The sequence below is a fragment of the Lathyrus oleraceus genome, chromosome 6, assembly GCF_024323335.1.
Source record: "Lathyrus oleraceus cultivar Zhongwan6 chromosome 6, CAAS_Psat_ZW6_1.0, whole genome shotgun sequence".
Classification (NCBI taxonomy): Eukaryota; Viridiplantae; Streptophyta; class Magnoliopsida; order Fabales; family Fabaceae; genus Lathyrus; species Lathyrus oleraceus.
The window spans coordinates 499,603,810-499,619,920 of NC_066584.1; the positions used below are offsets into that span (position 1 = coordinate 499,603,810).

The 16,111-nt window shown below is 34.8% G+C and overlaps 1 protein-coding gene across 1 annotated transcript; it reads left to right on the forward strand.

The window, feature by feature from the left end:
• Window positions 1-1,916: 1,916 nt before the first annotated feature.
• On the forward strand, window positions 1,917-4,219 carry LOC127091069 (transcription factor SRM1). The gene is made up of 2 exons (XM_051029588.1): window positions 1,917-2,462; window positions 3,662-4,219. Exons 1-2 carry the CDS (start codon window positions 2,071-2,073, stop codon window positions 3,996-3,998), a joined length of 729 nt encoding a protein of 242 aa, XP_050885545.1. The 5' UTR covers window positions 1,917-2,070; the 3' UTR covers window positions 3,999-4,219.
• Window positions 4,220-16,111: the final 11,892 nt, after the last annotated feature.

Below are 16,111 nucleotides of genomic sequence, written 5' to 3' on the forward strand. Positions count from 1 at the left end.
ACAACTTTCTGGTTTTCTACTTCTATTTTATGTTTCTCAATGTTATGAAAATACATCTACAGACAAATTTCAAAGATGCATCTCTGAGTTAACAAAAAGGCCACTCATAGGGTGTCACTAAGAATTGGCATAGGTTATGTGCTTGGGGTGCGTCTGGAGACACGTCTCTGGAATCTGGGGGCATTTTAATATTTTCACGTGGTACAATAGTAATATATATAGTGCATTAAGAAATCCTCGTAAAATAACCATCATTTAAACCAATGGACCGGTTTGGACAAACCCACTAATTTTTGGATTGGATTGGGTTGAGTAGCGTGTTGCCCAAATAATTTTTCTATTTTATTAATATTAAATGACTAAATGATGAGTCATCATATTTTTTCATAAAAATTACTCAACATTTTTATCTTCTTAAAAGAAATTAGATAACATATTTTATTGTTTTTTTCTTCATAAAATATTAAATGATGACATCAACTAATTAGAACTATCATTAAATATTATCAACATCTTAAAGTTCTATGATATAAAATTGTATTAGCATCAAAATAATGAATGAGTAAAATATCCAAAATATTTAAAGTCATTGTTCACTAAACTATGTTAATATTCATCAAAATCATTAAGATTGTAATAATAAATGCTTGATTAATTGATTAGTGGATTTGTGTTCGGTTTTACACAAAACCCAACTTTTTAAATAAATTTCTTTAATTTTAAACTCATATCCATTTAATTACCCGACCAAACTCATTTTTTTAATTTTTTTTAAGTGAGTGTGACCGAATTTTTTTATTGACTCAACTCATATACACCACCGCATAGAGATGTTGATAATTTTTCAAAAATTTAAAGATAATCAATTAGTAATATTTAAATAATTAGAATATTATTTTACAAGTTTATATAAGATAATAATCGTCTGGTTACTAAATATATTTAAAAATAATAATTTTATATTTTAAAATTTTAATTTTTATGATAGCTTACTCAAAAATTAAAATAATAAATATATTTCAAACGGACTATAAATTAAAAGATTAGTTTTAATATTCACCAATTTAGATATTTATTGTTAGTGATTTTAATATAGTAAATTCATACATTTTTAAAAAATATGACTATTAAAAATAAATTTTATGAAAATTTATTCAAAATAACTTCTTTTTTTAGTATTTTTTTAAAATTATATCATTAAAAAAAATCCCATTTATATTTTTTTTTCTAAAAAATAATAAATTACTTTTAAAAATAACTATAACAAAGGAGCCTAAAATATCTTTGAAGATTCTCATATAATTGAATGATTGTATAAAACATTTCTATAATCACATTACATAATAATCAAATTCTATTTTTTTAAAATTAAATATTCAATTACTTAAAATTTTGTAATTGAATATTATCATCACTCATCATCAAAACATGCAATGCCATATTATTTTATATATTTATTTAATTTAAAATAAATTAAATTTTAAATAAGGTGTATTGGCAGCAACCAAACTCCAAATAAAATAAATAGTAATTACAAATATTTTTTCTTCTAATTTATCAAAAATTAATGATTCTCTAAAAAAAAATAGAAAGGTGATTAATAGGATTAATTGTCACTATTTACCAAAAATAAATGAAAAATTGTGTCTTCCATTTCACTATGCATTGTACAACTACAAAACTTCACAAAGAAACAAAGTAAAGAAAAATCCAAAAATAGCAAAAACGTGTTGCTATTGAATACCGATGAGCTGGTCCCACCAAAACAGATTTTCCCAACTTTAACCTAAAAATTAAAATAGCTTTTTCATCCCAACATTGAATTATTAAAAAATTCAAATCAAACTTACACCAAAATTTCGTTAATTTTTATTTTCTTTTCAATTTTTTCACTCTTCTATAAATACTAAACGCGTTAATCTATAATCTAAAATCTAAAACTCTTCCACCAAACGCATAAGCGAAAATCTCAAAGAAAGCGATTCTCTCTATCTTTTAACTATCCAAACACGAAATAAACAAAACCAGCTTAGCTTTTGAATTGAACTAACAAACAAAACGACAGCCAAGATGTTTCGGGAGACAATCGCCGTGTCCGCCGCCACGACGCGGTGGGCGAGTCATCAAACTCAGTGGACTCGCGACCACGACAAGCTCTTCGAGCGAGCTCTGTTGATCGTGCCGGAGGATTTACCGAACCGGTGGGAGAAGATCGCCGAGCAAGTTCCCGGTAAGTCGGCGGCGGAAGTTAGGGATCACTATGAAGCTTTGGTTCATGATGTGTTGGAAATTGATTCCGGTAGGGTTGAGGTTCCGAGTTACTCTGATGAATCAGCGGTGGTCAGTGGTGGTGGATTGAATGAATGGGATTCTTCTAATCAAATTTCGTTTGGTTCTAAGGTTAAACATGGCGGTGATAACGAGAGAAAGAAAGGAACACCGTGGACTGAAGAAGAACATAGGTATCTGAAATTTTTAATTTAATTCAATTTAGGTTTTGATTTTGGGGATTTTTACTTTACATGTCATAATTTTAAGAAATGGGAATAAAAAAATCATTTTTAATCTGTTTTTGAGGTTTTTGAATTGTTTATTAATTTTTTCAAATTTGAAATGTTAGTTTTTTATATGAAGATTTGAAGTGGAAAATCTGTTGAATAAGCGTTTCTCTGCATGAAATTCATTAACTAACTTGAATTTGGTTGCTAAGAAACCTAAATTGAAATCAAAAGCAAATAGAATTTTGAAATTATGTATTAGCAAATAAATGCTTTGCAAGACATGCATGCATTTGAAGATGGTTTACTCTTTCAATTTTCATTCATAAATCAAGTAAACTTGTCAAACTGCCACGTACATGTACAGTGTGAAAACGGTACATTTATGTACCATATTCGTATGCATACGGTATATGTAGTTGTTGCATGGACGTTTAACACAATAGTAATACATACATCACATGGTTCAGATCCATGGATATGGTACATGTAGTTATTGTATAGGCATATGTCATGTAGTTATTGTATAGGCACGACACACTGACGGATCACATGGATGTCTGACACGACACGACACTGATATATTACATGGATGTCTGACATAACACTGACAAATCACATGATATCTGACACGACATGATACTGACAGATCACATGGATGTCTGACACAACACTGACAAATCACATGATATCTGACACGACATGACACTAACAGATCACATGGATGTCTGACACGATACTGACACAACACTGACAAATCACATGAATGTCTGACACGATACTGACACAACACTGACAAATCACATGGATGTCTGACACGACACTGATAGATCACATGGATGTCTGACACGACACTGACACAACACTGGATGTCTGACACAACACTGACAGATTACATGGATGTCTGACACAGTACTGATACAAAACCGACAAATCACATGGATGTTTGAGACAGCACTGACACAACAATATAGGTATAATAAATTGAAAAAATTGAATATATTAAATACAAATCACATGTATCAGTATTGGAAAGTGATTCTTGGGGTCAGGAAAGTGATATGTGTTGGACATTGGAAACATTCTTGTTTAAAGGTTTAGGTGATGGAGAAGGTATAAAGATTTCTTTCATGGTTGCTGATCTGATATGTTATCTGTGACAGGTTATTTCTTATTGGGCTTAGCAAATTTGGGAAAGGAGATTGGAGAAGCATATCAAGAAACGTTGTTGTGACAAGAACACCGACTCAGGTAGCTAGCCATGCTCAGAAGTACTTTCTTCGCCAGAACTCGGTGAAAAAAGAGAGAAAAAGATCAAGTATTCATGACATTACATCCGTTGACAGTAACTCTGCTCCCGCGCCTATCGATCAGAATTGGGTTCCTCCTCCTGGTGGCGCTTCAATTCAACAGTCTCAAGAAATGCAGCATTATCCATCAAACAATTTTCAAGATCAAATGGGTTCATTTGGGTATTCAACTTATGGCTTTCAGATCTAAAGAATGTGCTAGCTAGAAGCAGTGTGATTTTGTATATAATGCATTAGGTTTTTCATATTTATCTGCTTTTAGTTGTGGTGTTTATGGTGTTTCTAGATGATAGAGTAACTAGGAGTATGTTGATAGTAATTGAATTATTAGTTGTTATAGTTACTCGAAAGAAATAGGGAAGTTTTAGGAATATGAATTCAACAGGAATGGAAAATTCTTTCTCTGTCCAATTCAATTACTGCATTGTATAAGTGTCAGATTATTATTTTTATTTTTTTACTTTTTAAGCAAAGAACCGTGGAGTTTTCCATTTTTTGGTTCAGTGAAAGTATGGCACATTCATTCACCCCTCTGTCAAAAGCTGTTTTTCGGTTAAAGTTGGTTTGTTTGACTTGTCAAGGAGAAAAGCCTGAATTCTTGTTAAAGATGATAAACCGAGTTGCAGAACTTTGTACTACTACCTCCGGTCCAGGACCAGAAGAAGTACTATTACAGATGATAAACCGTGCTGCAGAACTTTTTATCCATAGACTCTATTCCTTAATGATGAAATCTTTTGAAAATTTTATTTTCACTTAGTGATAAACCTTGCTGCAGATTTTTTTAAATAATCATTTATTTTTTAAATTTCAAAAATGATCATAATTTAAAAAAATTACAAAAATGAACAGTTTTTTGCCCTAAATTACACATGGGCGTCACCCTAGATGGCGCCTACCCTTTAATAGGAGGGCAAGTCGCCACTAGGAGTGGCGCCTACTCCTAAATGTTTTTTTTTTAAAAAAATTTTTTGCTTTTTTTTAAATATATTTTTAATTATTTTTTTAATTCTTTAAAAAAAATTTAACTAATTTTAAATTTATTAATTTATGTTTATTATAAATTATATTAATTTATATTAATACATATATATAAACAATATTATTTACAATATATATATATATATATATATATATATATATATATATATATATATATATTAATTTATATGTTAATCTAATTTATAACTAAATAATATTATTTATAAATTTTTGGGAGAATTAGGGTTAATCATGTTAGGGTTAATTAATCAATTATAATTAGGGTTTATTGATCGGTTATAATTAGAGTTTGGTAGTTATGACCTAATTCAAACCTTAATTCTCCCTAAGATTAATTAATCAAGTGTGACACTAATTAGGGTTAAGTACATTGGTGTACAAGTTGAGCTATTTCCTTGCATTTTCTTCACCACTTTTTCCTATCATTTTCTCTATCAAGTTGAATTCATGGCATCCCCCAGACCGTCATCATGGCAGCCAACATAATCAAGGCGGCCGGATCCTGAACCAGTAATCTTAAAAAGGGATGGGCATGTTATTTTCTCGCTTGTCAAACCCCCAATGGAGATGAAATTTTGGAACATCCGTTCGTTGGACCAACTAAAAAGGTCCTTGATGTCTTGGTTAGAGGGAGATTACCAACCTGGTGAAGTCATCGGAAGGATTCAGAGGCTTAGAACAAGGTTCTCATTTGAAACTGGAGAAACGGTACGTTGGTGGGTTGAAGTTGAAAGCGACATTGATTGCATCCAAATGATGCATGGATCAGATGACATAGTGTTAACTGTTGTAATTTCCTAGATTTTAATGGTTGTTTGTGTTGTTGTTCTTGTATTTGTTATTGTTCTAGTACTTGTTCTTGTTTTAGTACTTGTTCTTGTTCCAGTATTTGTTTTTGTTTTAGTATTTGTTGTTCTAATGTTAGATGTTTGTGTTTGTTGTTCCAATGTCATCTTCTATTTGGAATAAAAAGTAAACTTTATTGATAAATAGCATTGGTACACAGAGTTATGAATATGAAAACTATGTTGTGGAACTAGATCCACGATATGGACATTTGTTCTTATTATGCCCCAGTTGTCGACATATGCTACACTTCCTCTGCATTCTCTCTACGACGTCCATTTCAGTTCTAATGCGCCTGTTGTCTGGGCGACCACTTTTATTCCGCCGCATCGAATCGTTGTGCCAAAAAATTTCCCCGTCATACTCTGGCCAATATGCCTCCAATGCTACCACCGGAAAGGGATTGTCGTATACATTTAGCAATGTTGCAACTTTGTAGATGGGAGACACTGGCGACAATGCATCGAAGTGGGTGTGTGAACACCCTGCAATGACATGGGAACAAGGCATACGATAGGCCTGAAATTGACCACAGTCGCACCAACAGTCTGGTATTAGGACCCTATACTCTTGTCTGGGCAGCCCCTGGTTGTGGTCAATTGTTTCCTTGACACTAAAAGTGTGGCCATGGCGGTCGAATTCCGTAACCCGATGACTGCTGGCTTTGGCAGATTCCTGCCTCATAAACTTCATGCAGGTATCACTATACACTTGACTCGTCTGTAACACTGCATGCCAGCGCTTGCCTCTTGTTACGAACAACGTTGCCATCCGAAAATAGGTCGCACTCACCAAAGCGGTTACCGGGAGGTTACGTATGCCCTTAAAGACGTCGTTCATTGATTCCACAAGATTTGTTGTCATGTGGCCCACCTCACCCCATCGTCGTATGACCTAGTCCACTTTGCTCTGTCAATATTATCGATCCACCTCCCTGCATCAGAATTTGCCAACACTATTTCCCGGCGGTAGTATTGGAATCTAGGTTGGTTTAATGCATACCCCGCGTTTATCAAATTTTGCTTCAAGAATTTATCTTTGAACTCCCATACAAAATTTTGAGCAATATGCCTGATGCATTAGACATGCGTAGACGGGGGATCATGCTAACCATTTGCTGGATTATTGTATGCACTGTCTATAGAAGCGTGTCTGTCAGAAATCACACAGATGCCAGCTTGTGGAGTCACGTGCGTTCGGAGATTCTTAAGAAAGAAACTCCAAGCAGCAGTCGTTTCTCCTTCTACCAATGCAAAGGCTATTGGGAAAATATTAGAATTTCCATCTTGTGCGAGTGCCATCAGTAACGATCCTTTGTATTTCCCATACAGCCAAGTTCCATCGACTTGAATAAGAGGCTTGCAGAATGTGAAACCGATGATGCAGGGACGGAATGCCCAGAAAAGTCTATGGAATATTCCATTACCTTCTAGACGAGTTCCGTCAGGGGATTGTGCCGGCAAGGTCTCCATTATAGAAACCGTCCCAGGTGAATACAAATGTAGTGTAGTCAGGTAGCGCGGAAGTTGTTTGTATGATTCCTCCCAATTACCGTATACCAGTTCAATTGCCTTGGTTTTCGCTAACCAAGCCTTTATGTACGACGGTGTATATTTGAAAACAGCAACACAATGGGAGATAATAGTTTTGACCTTGAGTGACGGGTCAGCTTCAACAAGAGGTATTATGGAATGGCAGATCATATCATGGCTAAGTTTGCGATGATCCTGTGCCATGTTTGTGTTGACGCAAGTGTGAGCTTGAGAAATGGACTCTATCACCCACGCATTATGTTTCTTCTTTTATGATGCCATCAACCTATACCCACACTCCGTGTTTTTGCATAAAATAACGTATATTTCCGGGTTTGATTTGTTAACATCGTAGTCAACATAGTTTTTCAAGTGCCAGTTTTTTATTGCTAACAGACACTCTTCCTTGGTCCGAAATTGGTCACCCTTCTTTAACTCCTCATCAGACCTCATATATGGGTTGTAGAACATATCTGACGATGGCTCATCCTCGCCCAAGTTAAGGGTTGTGAAGTGCGCAGGCGGTGAGTAGCGTTGCGCTATAGGTATTTGTACTTGGTCTTCGTCTTCGGAATCACGGTTCACCAAGTCATCAACCATGTCTTCTGCATCATCAACCACATCGTCTTCAACGGGGTGTTCAACATCTTGTTCGTCATCAACCACAGGATCAATAACCTGTGACTGAATATTCTGAGTTGGTTGAAATTGTTCCAAGACAATGTACAACACTATATAATCGTAACCAGAATACTCATGGTTACGAAACATGTTTTGTGCCTCCATGTCATTTTGAATCAATGACTTATAAAACCTGACTGAGTTATTTTCAGAAGAAAAAAAAAAGGTTGTTGATAAAAAATTTGGGACGCAGGTTGTCTAAGTTTGGACTCAATCTTTTTTTCAGATAAGAGAAGTCAGCTCCTCTATTTAGACAAAAACGAGTGCAATCGGTGTTTCTAAATAGGAAGCCAGACATATCACATTCATAAGTCTCACCATTCACGTGAGCTTTGATTTTGTATTGTGATGAAGATGCCATGATATGTGAAGATATGTGTGAAATATGTGAAGATATTGTGAAGATTTTGTGAATACCTGTGTGAAAAATTGTGTGAATACTTGTACTCACGCGTGCCTAGATACACGGATTCAATTGTGATGCATGCGTTAGACGTGTCACATTTTTGCATGCAACACATCCACCAAGCCTTCCCCTAGACAAGACAAGTGAAACCTAACCTGTACCAATGCATGCTAACTTATCCACCTAGCCTGCAAGATTCTCACGCATGCCTATCCATCAAAGTCATATCCACCTAGCTTGCAAGATTCTCACGCATGCCTATCCAGCTCCACCTAGCCTGCAAGATTCTCAGACAAGACAAGACTTCAATGTATTCGCCACCTAGAGTGGCGAGTTCATGTCTTATCCTGACCTACTGATGCATGCAGTAGACGTGTCAAAATTATTACATGCATGCAGCTCCACCTAGCCTGCAAAATTATTACATGGTGCGTACCTTACATAGAGCGTGCGGGGTTCGGTCATGTTATGCATGTGGTAAATGCCACAATTGATGTGAAATTTATTCTTGCTTTGTGTGAACGTTGGAGACCAAAGACACACATTTTTCACCTACCAACTGGTGAATGTACCGTCACACTAGAGGACGTGTACATGCTTTTGGGTCTTCGAATAGATGGTAAGCCTGTGACTGGAAATGTTCAACAGCCCAACGAACTATGTGTTCAAATGTTGGGCGTTGATCTAGTCGAGGGTGAGGGATCTGCGAAAGCAAGGGGTCAGGGTATTAAACTATCGAGCCTCCAATTCTACCACGACGCTATAATTTTGACTGAGGATTCGTCCGAACAAGAAAAAATAATAAAAACAAGGTTTTACATTATGTTATTATTTGGGAACTTGTTATTTCCCGAAGGCACGGGAAATAGCATAAACTTTATGTACTTGAGTTTGTTCGAGGACATAGATAAAATAAGCACGTATAGTTGGGGTTCTGCTGTATTGGCTTTCCTATATAGCTCTTTGTGTAAAAATGCACAAAATGACCATTGTACATTTTCTGGATGTGCTTTTTTGCTCCAAACATGGGGGTGGTGGAGATTGCCGAGGCTAGCCCCCAAAAATCCTAACGTCTACTCCTTCCCCTACGCAACTAGGTAAATTTATAATGTTATTTCATTTTGTATATTTATTCTATAAATATTTGTAAATAATATTATTTATCTTTTTTTGTTTAGGTTCATTGCAACTGGACTAGATTACAGTCTTACCCCGAAAAATAAAATAATATTTTATCGTCAACTCTTGGATCGTCTCCGAGCACAAGATGTATTACCACTAAATCATTCATCTTCTAACTAATTTATTACTATCAAGCATTCTCAATAAATAACATATTTGTTTTTTCTTTGCAGTTTATTTGGAGACCATATTTGGGATTGGAACATCAACCCAACCCCGAAGATGCAGCTGTTTGGACAGCAAAAACGGCTACATGCGGTTCACCACTGTGGAGATGCACCAAAGTGATCGTGTCAAACTGCAATTCGGAATGCATCAAGAAATCTCAGGCCCCCCAATGTCTTTGGAACCTTGGCATCTTAAAAAAGTCAGCCACCAGTGGTATGTCCAAAATTGGAAGGCATTTGCAAAGGAGTTCTGTAAAATGTGGAAAGAGTGTGCCCACTATGTTCTACAATTTCCAGTGGCGCCCAACGAAATGAAGCCGACAAAGGAATATATGGATTGGTATAGAGCAAATACAAATCCAGAAATGATTGTGTCTGACCCGTTCTATTTGGACGATCCCCGAATGCAACAACCATATCTCCAACAACAACAACCACCACAATATTCCCAACAACAACAACCACCACAATATTACCAACAACAACAACCACCACCATATTACCAACAACAACCACCACCACCGTATTACCAACAACAACCACCACCACCGTATTACCAACAACAACCACCACAACACATGTCCACCCCCCAACCAAATCAACACTACATACCACAAACTCAACCCCAATATCATGAAGATTACCAACACCAACCTCAACATTCCCACCACCATCAACAGTCCCAACACCTACCACAAACTCAATCCCCCCACCAACACCAATCCCAACACTTCCACCACGACGATGTCTCGGGCTCTTCCTGTCCTCCACTTAGCCCCGACACAGGTATACAAGAGGATTACCAACAAGACTACTACACACCACAACAGACATTGTTCTTTAGCCAACCCGATTCAACCCTCAACTACCAAAGGCCACATTTCGAGGGCGCACCCAACAGGAGTCAGTTTGTCCCACCGAGACAAAGCTTTGAGGGCGCAGAGGGCACCCGCCTTTTCTACAGCATTGAATGGACTTCGACTCAACCACAACGGCAAAGGGCAAGGGGACGCGTTAGGACTAGGGGTGGGAATAGGGAAGCACCACCACCACGTGAGCCATCTAGACGAGTAGTTAGATCTCCCCCGTGCGGATCGTACCAGGGACCGCATAATATGTAAAAAATCCCAAATTAATAATGCATTTTAATTAAACTTTATAATATTTGTCTTGTATATTATTTTAATATAAATATATTGTGTTTATTAATATAAATTAATATATATAAATTAATATATATATATATATATATATATATATATATATATATATATATATCTTGTATTTTACAAATATATACATAATATTATTTATTTACATGTATATAAATTAATATATTTTAATAATTTATAAATAATATTATTTAGTTATAAATTAAATTAATATATATATAAATTAATATATATATATATATATATATATATATATATATATATATATATATATATATATATATATATATATATATATATAATATATATAATATATATTGTAAATAATATTATTTATATATATGTATTAATATAAATTAATATAATTTATAATAAATATAAATTAATAAATTTAAAATAAGTTAAAAAAGATTTTTAAAAATTTTAAAAATAATTAAAAACATATTAAAAAAAGCAAAAAAAGAATATTTAAAAACATTTAGAAGTAGGCGCCACTCCTAGTAGCGACTTGCCCTCCAACTAAAGGGTAGGCGCCATCTAGGGTGGCGCCCATGTGTCTTTAGGGTAAAAAATTGGCCATTTTTATAATTTTTTTTAAATTATGGTTATTTTTGAATTTTTTTTAAAAAACATGATTATTTTAAAAAAATATTCTAAGTTCTCTTACAAAAAGTTTGATACATTTAATTTTATTTTTATTTTTTAAAAGATAAATGAAATATATTTTATATAAATAATATATACTCTCACTATCCCATAATGACTGCCAATTTGAAATAAAAAGATTTCGAAAATGAATGATATATTTCGATTTTCAATTCATATTTTTTAACTTTACCTTCTAATTAATATTCTGATAAGGCCGTACTTTAGTAAAAAAAATTACTACTTTTTTTTTTAATTTATGTGAAATAGTCAACTGAGACATTCATCATAGAACGGAGGAAGTAATACCGTTCAACCTAGTGCATTGTTCAGTCCTAACCACAACCCTTTAAGTTGAACTTTGGAAGATGTGTTGAGAATTTCTTACCTGGTATCATTTCAATGACCAACCAAATAAAGTTGGATAACAACATAGAATTTGAAGTCTAAACATGGAAGATTGGCTAGAGTTTATATAGAATATTCTGATCGTTTTTAAGTCTGAGTCACTATGTATATGAGGTATTATTTGTTTTGGGTGTGAGAATCTTTACGGTTTCGTCTTTTAAAAAAAGCACTTCGTTGAGTTGACATATTGATGCAATAGTGGATCTTTGGTTTGCGCTTCTCTTTTGACTATGGATACCATTAGTTATGAGTCTGTTCGTAACTTAATATTCTCTGCCCCCATTTTTCATACTAGTGTGAGACCAGTGATGAAGAGTTTGTGTTAAGCTTAGTTATTGGCAGTGGAAAATTCGAAGCATATAGGGATAACCCAATTACCCGACTGACTTCATTTTCCAATATGAGGTTGGCTCCATTTTCTCAATTATTGGATGATTCGTCTGTGAACATGACACATGTATTGGCTAGTTTTGATGCAACCAATGTCATCTCTACTATGAATTTCGTGAAGTTTTGGACTTTTAGCGCTTTCCTAGGCTCGAAGGACATCTCGATAGACTATTTGGTCAGTGTCTTACCATATCTGATATGTGAATGACTTGTTTAAAAGGTAGGTCTGCATGGACGACGTTAGTGTGTGCTAGAAACTAGTGTCGTAGCTTACAAGGCAGTCACCAATGCCATTGTCACCTTCTATATCTTAAGATAAAGTGTTTGTGGTTCGGTTAATGCTTTAGATATACAGTATAACATGCTCTAGTTATGGCATGTTTCTCGGATGAAGACGTCATTATGCTTCGGTGGAGACAACTAAGTAAAGGAATTGAATTTCCCTTACAGTCGGTTTGGATAACACTTATAGGGTAGATAGTGTCTTTTTCAACGACACGAATGCATGTTCGCATTCTAGGGTCCAATCAAAATGTGCCTATTTCTTCAACAACTTGTAAAATGGTTGTGTGTGATGAGTTGACCTAAAGATGAATCTATTTAAGGTTGTGAGCATCCCATTTAACTTCATTGCCTCATTCTTCGTAGTCGGTGCTTCAATCTTGATGATCATTTTGCACTTGCTTTGCGTTTTCCTCTATGCCTCTCTTCGTCAGATAGAAACCCAATAATTTGGTGGCTTTGACCTCAAAGGTGCATTTCTCTAGATTGAGCCTCATGTTGTGTTGTCGAACCCGACGAAACATGCTAGCCAGGTGTTCGTCATGTCGCTATTCTTCGTTGGGTTTGACGATCATATTGTTCAAAGATTTTGTTCATCATCTCCTGGTATGTCGCTCTTGCGTTCTTCAAACCAAAAGACATGTCACTGTATCAACAATTGGCACGCTTTGTCATAAAGGAAGTTTTTTACTTGTTTGCCTCGTACATAATTATCGATGTTTAGATATGAATCATTTAGGAAAGCTCGATTGAGGTCGGCGTAGTCGACACACATTTTCCATTTCCCAATTTCCTTATTAACTAGTACAACAATGGATAACCATTTAGTATACATTACTTAAAAAATAAATTTGGTGTCGAGCAGGCTTCATACTGTATTCATAGTCACGTCAGCCTTTTCGGAAGATTGTTGCCTACTTCTCTAGGCCACATACTAGGCGGGGGTGATATTCTATCGATGATAGACTACATTGGGGTCTACATTTGGCATCTCATTTCAGAGAGATTGCGGAAAGGTCAGTATTCGCTCAAAGGAATTCAATGCGTCATTCCTTCAACGTGGCTAGTAAATTAGCTCATACATTGACTAATCTTGTTGGACTTTCATCAAGTTCTATAACTTCAAAGTTTACATCTAGACCTGGTCTTCAGACTTTCGCTCAAGTCTCTGGTGGTGATCTAAGTTCGTCATCTTATAAGATTTTATTTTCTCGTACAACGAAGTCAGTTGTGGGGATATAAGACATATGTATCTTCTTCCTTTTCTTTTTCATAGGCATGAGGGTTCTTTAGTATTGTTTTGTGTATCATATGAGCTCCGTGTAGATCGATCGGAATGACGACTACCTCATAGGAGTTGTTGTGATACTTCATTTTTATGCGGATAGTAGAAGCCACAACATCTAGCGACGTGAGGAAAGATCTCATTTTGAGGCAATTATAGATGTTTCTATAAGGAACTACAAAGAAACACACCTTCACGATCCTCGCATCCTTCCCTTCTCTGACGGAAACTGGAAATTCCACGGTTCCGCTAGGGCGAGTGGTGGAATTATTGAATTCTATAAGGTTCTTGCTTTGGAACCCTATGATAGGTCTATTTTCTTCCCATCTACTAATCGGTGTAGGCGATCTCGAAGAGCCTGGTGTCAGATGTTTTTTTCTTCCTTTCCTCTTGCTGGATGGTCCATTGTTGATTGGAGATAGAATGGTGTAAAAGGATGATTTTGAGGTAGACAAAACTACAGTAATTTCAACGGTTGTATTGGAAATTAGCATCTTGTTCCGAGCAAGATCGCGACAGCAAATTTATGGTTTGGAATCCAAAGGAATTGATCATGGAAATTCAAGACAACTAGAAGTCAATTCCCATAAAACTGTGCCACTATTTTGTATAGGAACCAAAAATTATATATATATATATATATATATATATATATATAATATATATATATATATATATATATAAAGGGGTGAAGTTGACTAGAGAAATGATAGATATTTTTCGGTATGCAAGATTAACACTCTAACGCTCAGGTTAGTAGGATATAGAAAAATGGTTATGTGAATTATGGTGAGAACATACCTGCAATCAACGCATGTCATTCTATATATATGGGGGCAATTAGAATTGCCTCGTGTTCCCCTGGGGAGCATTTGATCAAATATAACAGTGGACGATTATCTGAAGGTAAAGATTGAGTGTTCTCTTATTAATCAAAGGTGCATCTAGTCTTTAGTAACATAGTGAATGCGTCTTGGATTAGACTCTCATATGATTGAGGTTATTCGCCTTTTAGGCATATGGTTGGCCCAAAGCAAAGGTGGGCCTTGAAAAAATTTGGATCATTGGTACAAAGTTACAAATGACTTCATATTATTTGCACTTATTGTTGATGTTATAGTCATCTTTGTTAGAGGTGAGAATATGACAAGGCGAACTTTGATGAGTTTGAGACTGATCTACAATAAGCTTTTTAGGTTTGATTGTGGTTTACGGTATATCAAAAGTTTTTTTTTACTATAGTCTGGTCTTTTTAAAAAAATTGTATTGCCCTTAAAACCCATTTAAAAACCTATTTCATCAAGGTTGTTAACCAAATAATTTTTAATAAATTATTTAATTTTAACTATTACTTTATTTAATTATAATAGAATAAGAGTGTTAAATATAAATTTAAAAATAAATTCATACTTTTGTCTCTTACTTGACAGAAGAGACTTGTGAATATACACAAGTGATTTATGTGTAATATCTGAAGCACGTTATATTTGTGCATGTCGTAAAAGCACTCAAAGACTTTATAAGCATAGAAGTGAGGCATGTAGTAAAAATGGTAAGAGGATTTCTTAATGCACCATTTATGCTTCTTAGTCATCACGCAAACAAACTACACATAATCATTCTTTATTTGGGTGTCATCTAGAATCGGTTGATAATGTCCAATTTAGGTTGTTGAATTGTAAATTGGGTTGAGATATTTGAGGATTTCAAATAAGACAACCAAGTCGGAGTTTTCCTTAAATATCAATTAGGGATTTGAAGTTTTTTGACAAGGTTAGACAATTTGGATCCGATCGAGTGAAGGCTTTGAAGAACAGAAGGTTCTTGCAAAGTATTAGTGTGGGAGGGTGGATCATATTGGTAAATCTTAGGTTACAATAATTCGCAATTTAGATTCGATCGAGTGAAGGCTTTGAAGAACGGAAAGTTCTTGCAAAGGAATAGCGGAGACAGTGAATCAAATTGGCATTGTTGGGTTACTTGATCAAGCTTAGATCAAGGTAAGAGAAAGTGTTAGAACCAACATCAATATTAGATTTTGTAGGGTTGGATTGCTACATTTCTCTTGTATTATACTTTTGCAAAGTAATGTTAATTTCATTATCTCAATTCAAGTTCGAATTTATGGCAGGCTTATCCATAGCGAGGTCGATTGGGGAACTGCCTACACAAATCCTTGTATTCTCTCTCTCTCTCTCTCTCTCTCTCTCTCTCTCTCTCTCTATATATATATATATATATATATATATATATATATATATATATATATATATATATATATATATATATATATTATATATATATA

Bases quoted from the DNA above. Each gene is read 5' to 3' on its own strand.
- LOC127091069 (XM_051029588.1), top strand. From the start codon at position 2,071: ATGTTTCGGGAGACAATCGCCGTGTCCGCCGCCACGACGCGGTGGGCG. The intron at 2,463-3,661 runs GTATCTGAAATT...TATCTGTGACAG, and splicing joins TGGACTGAAGAAGAACATAG to GTTATTTCTTATTGGGCTTA.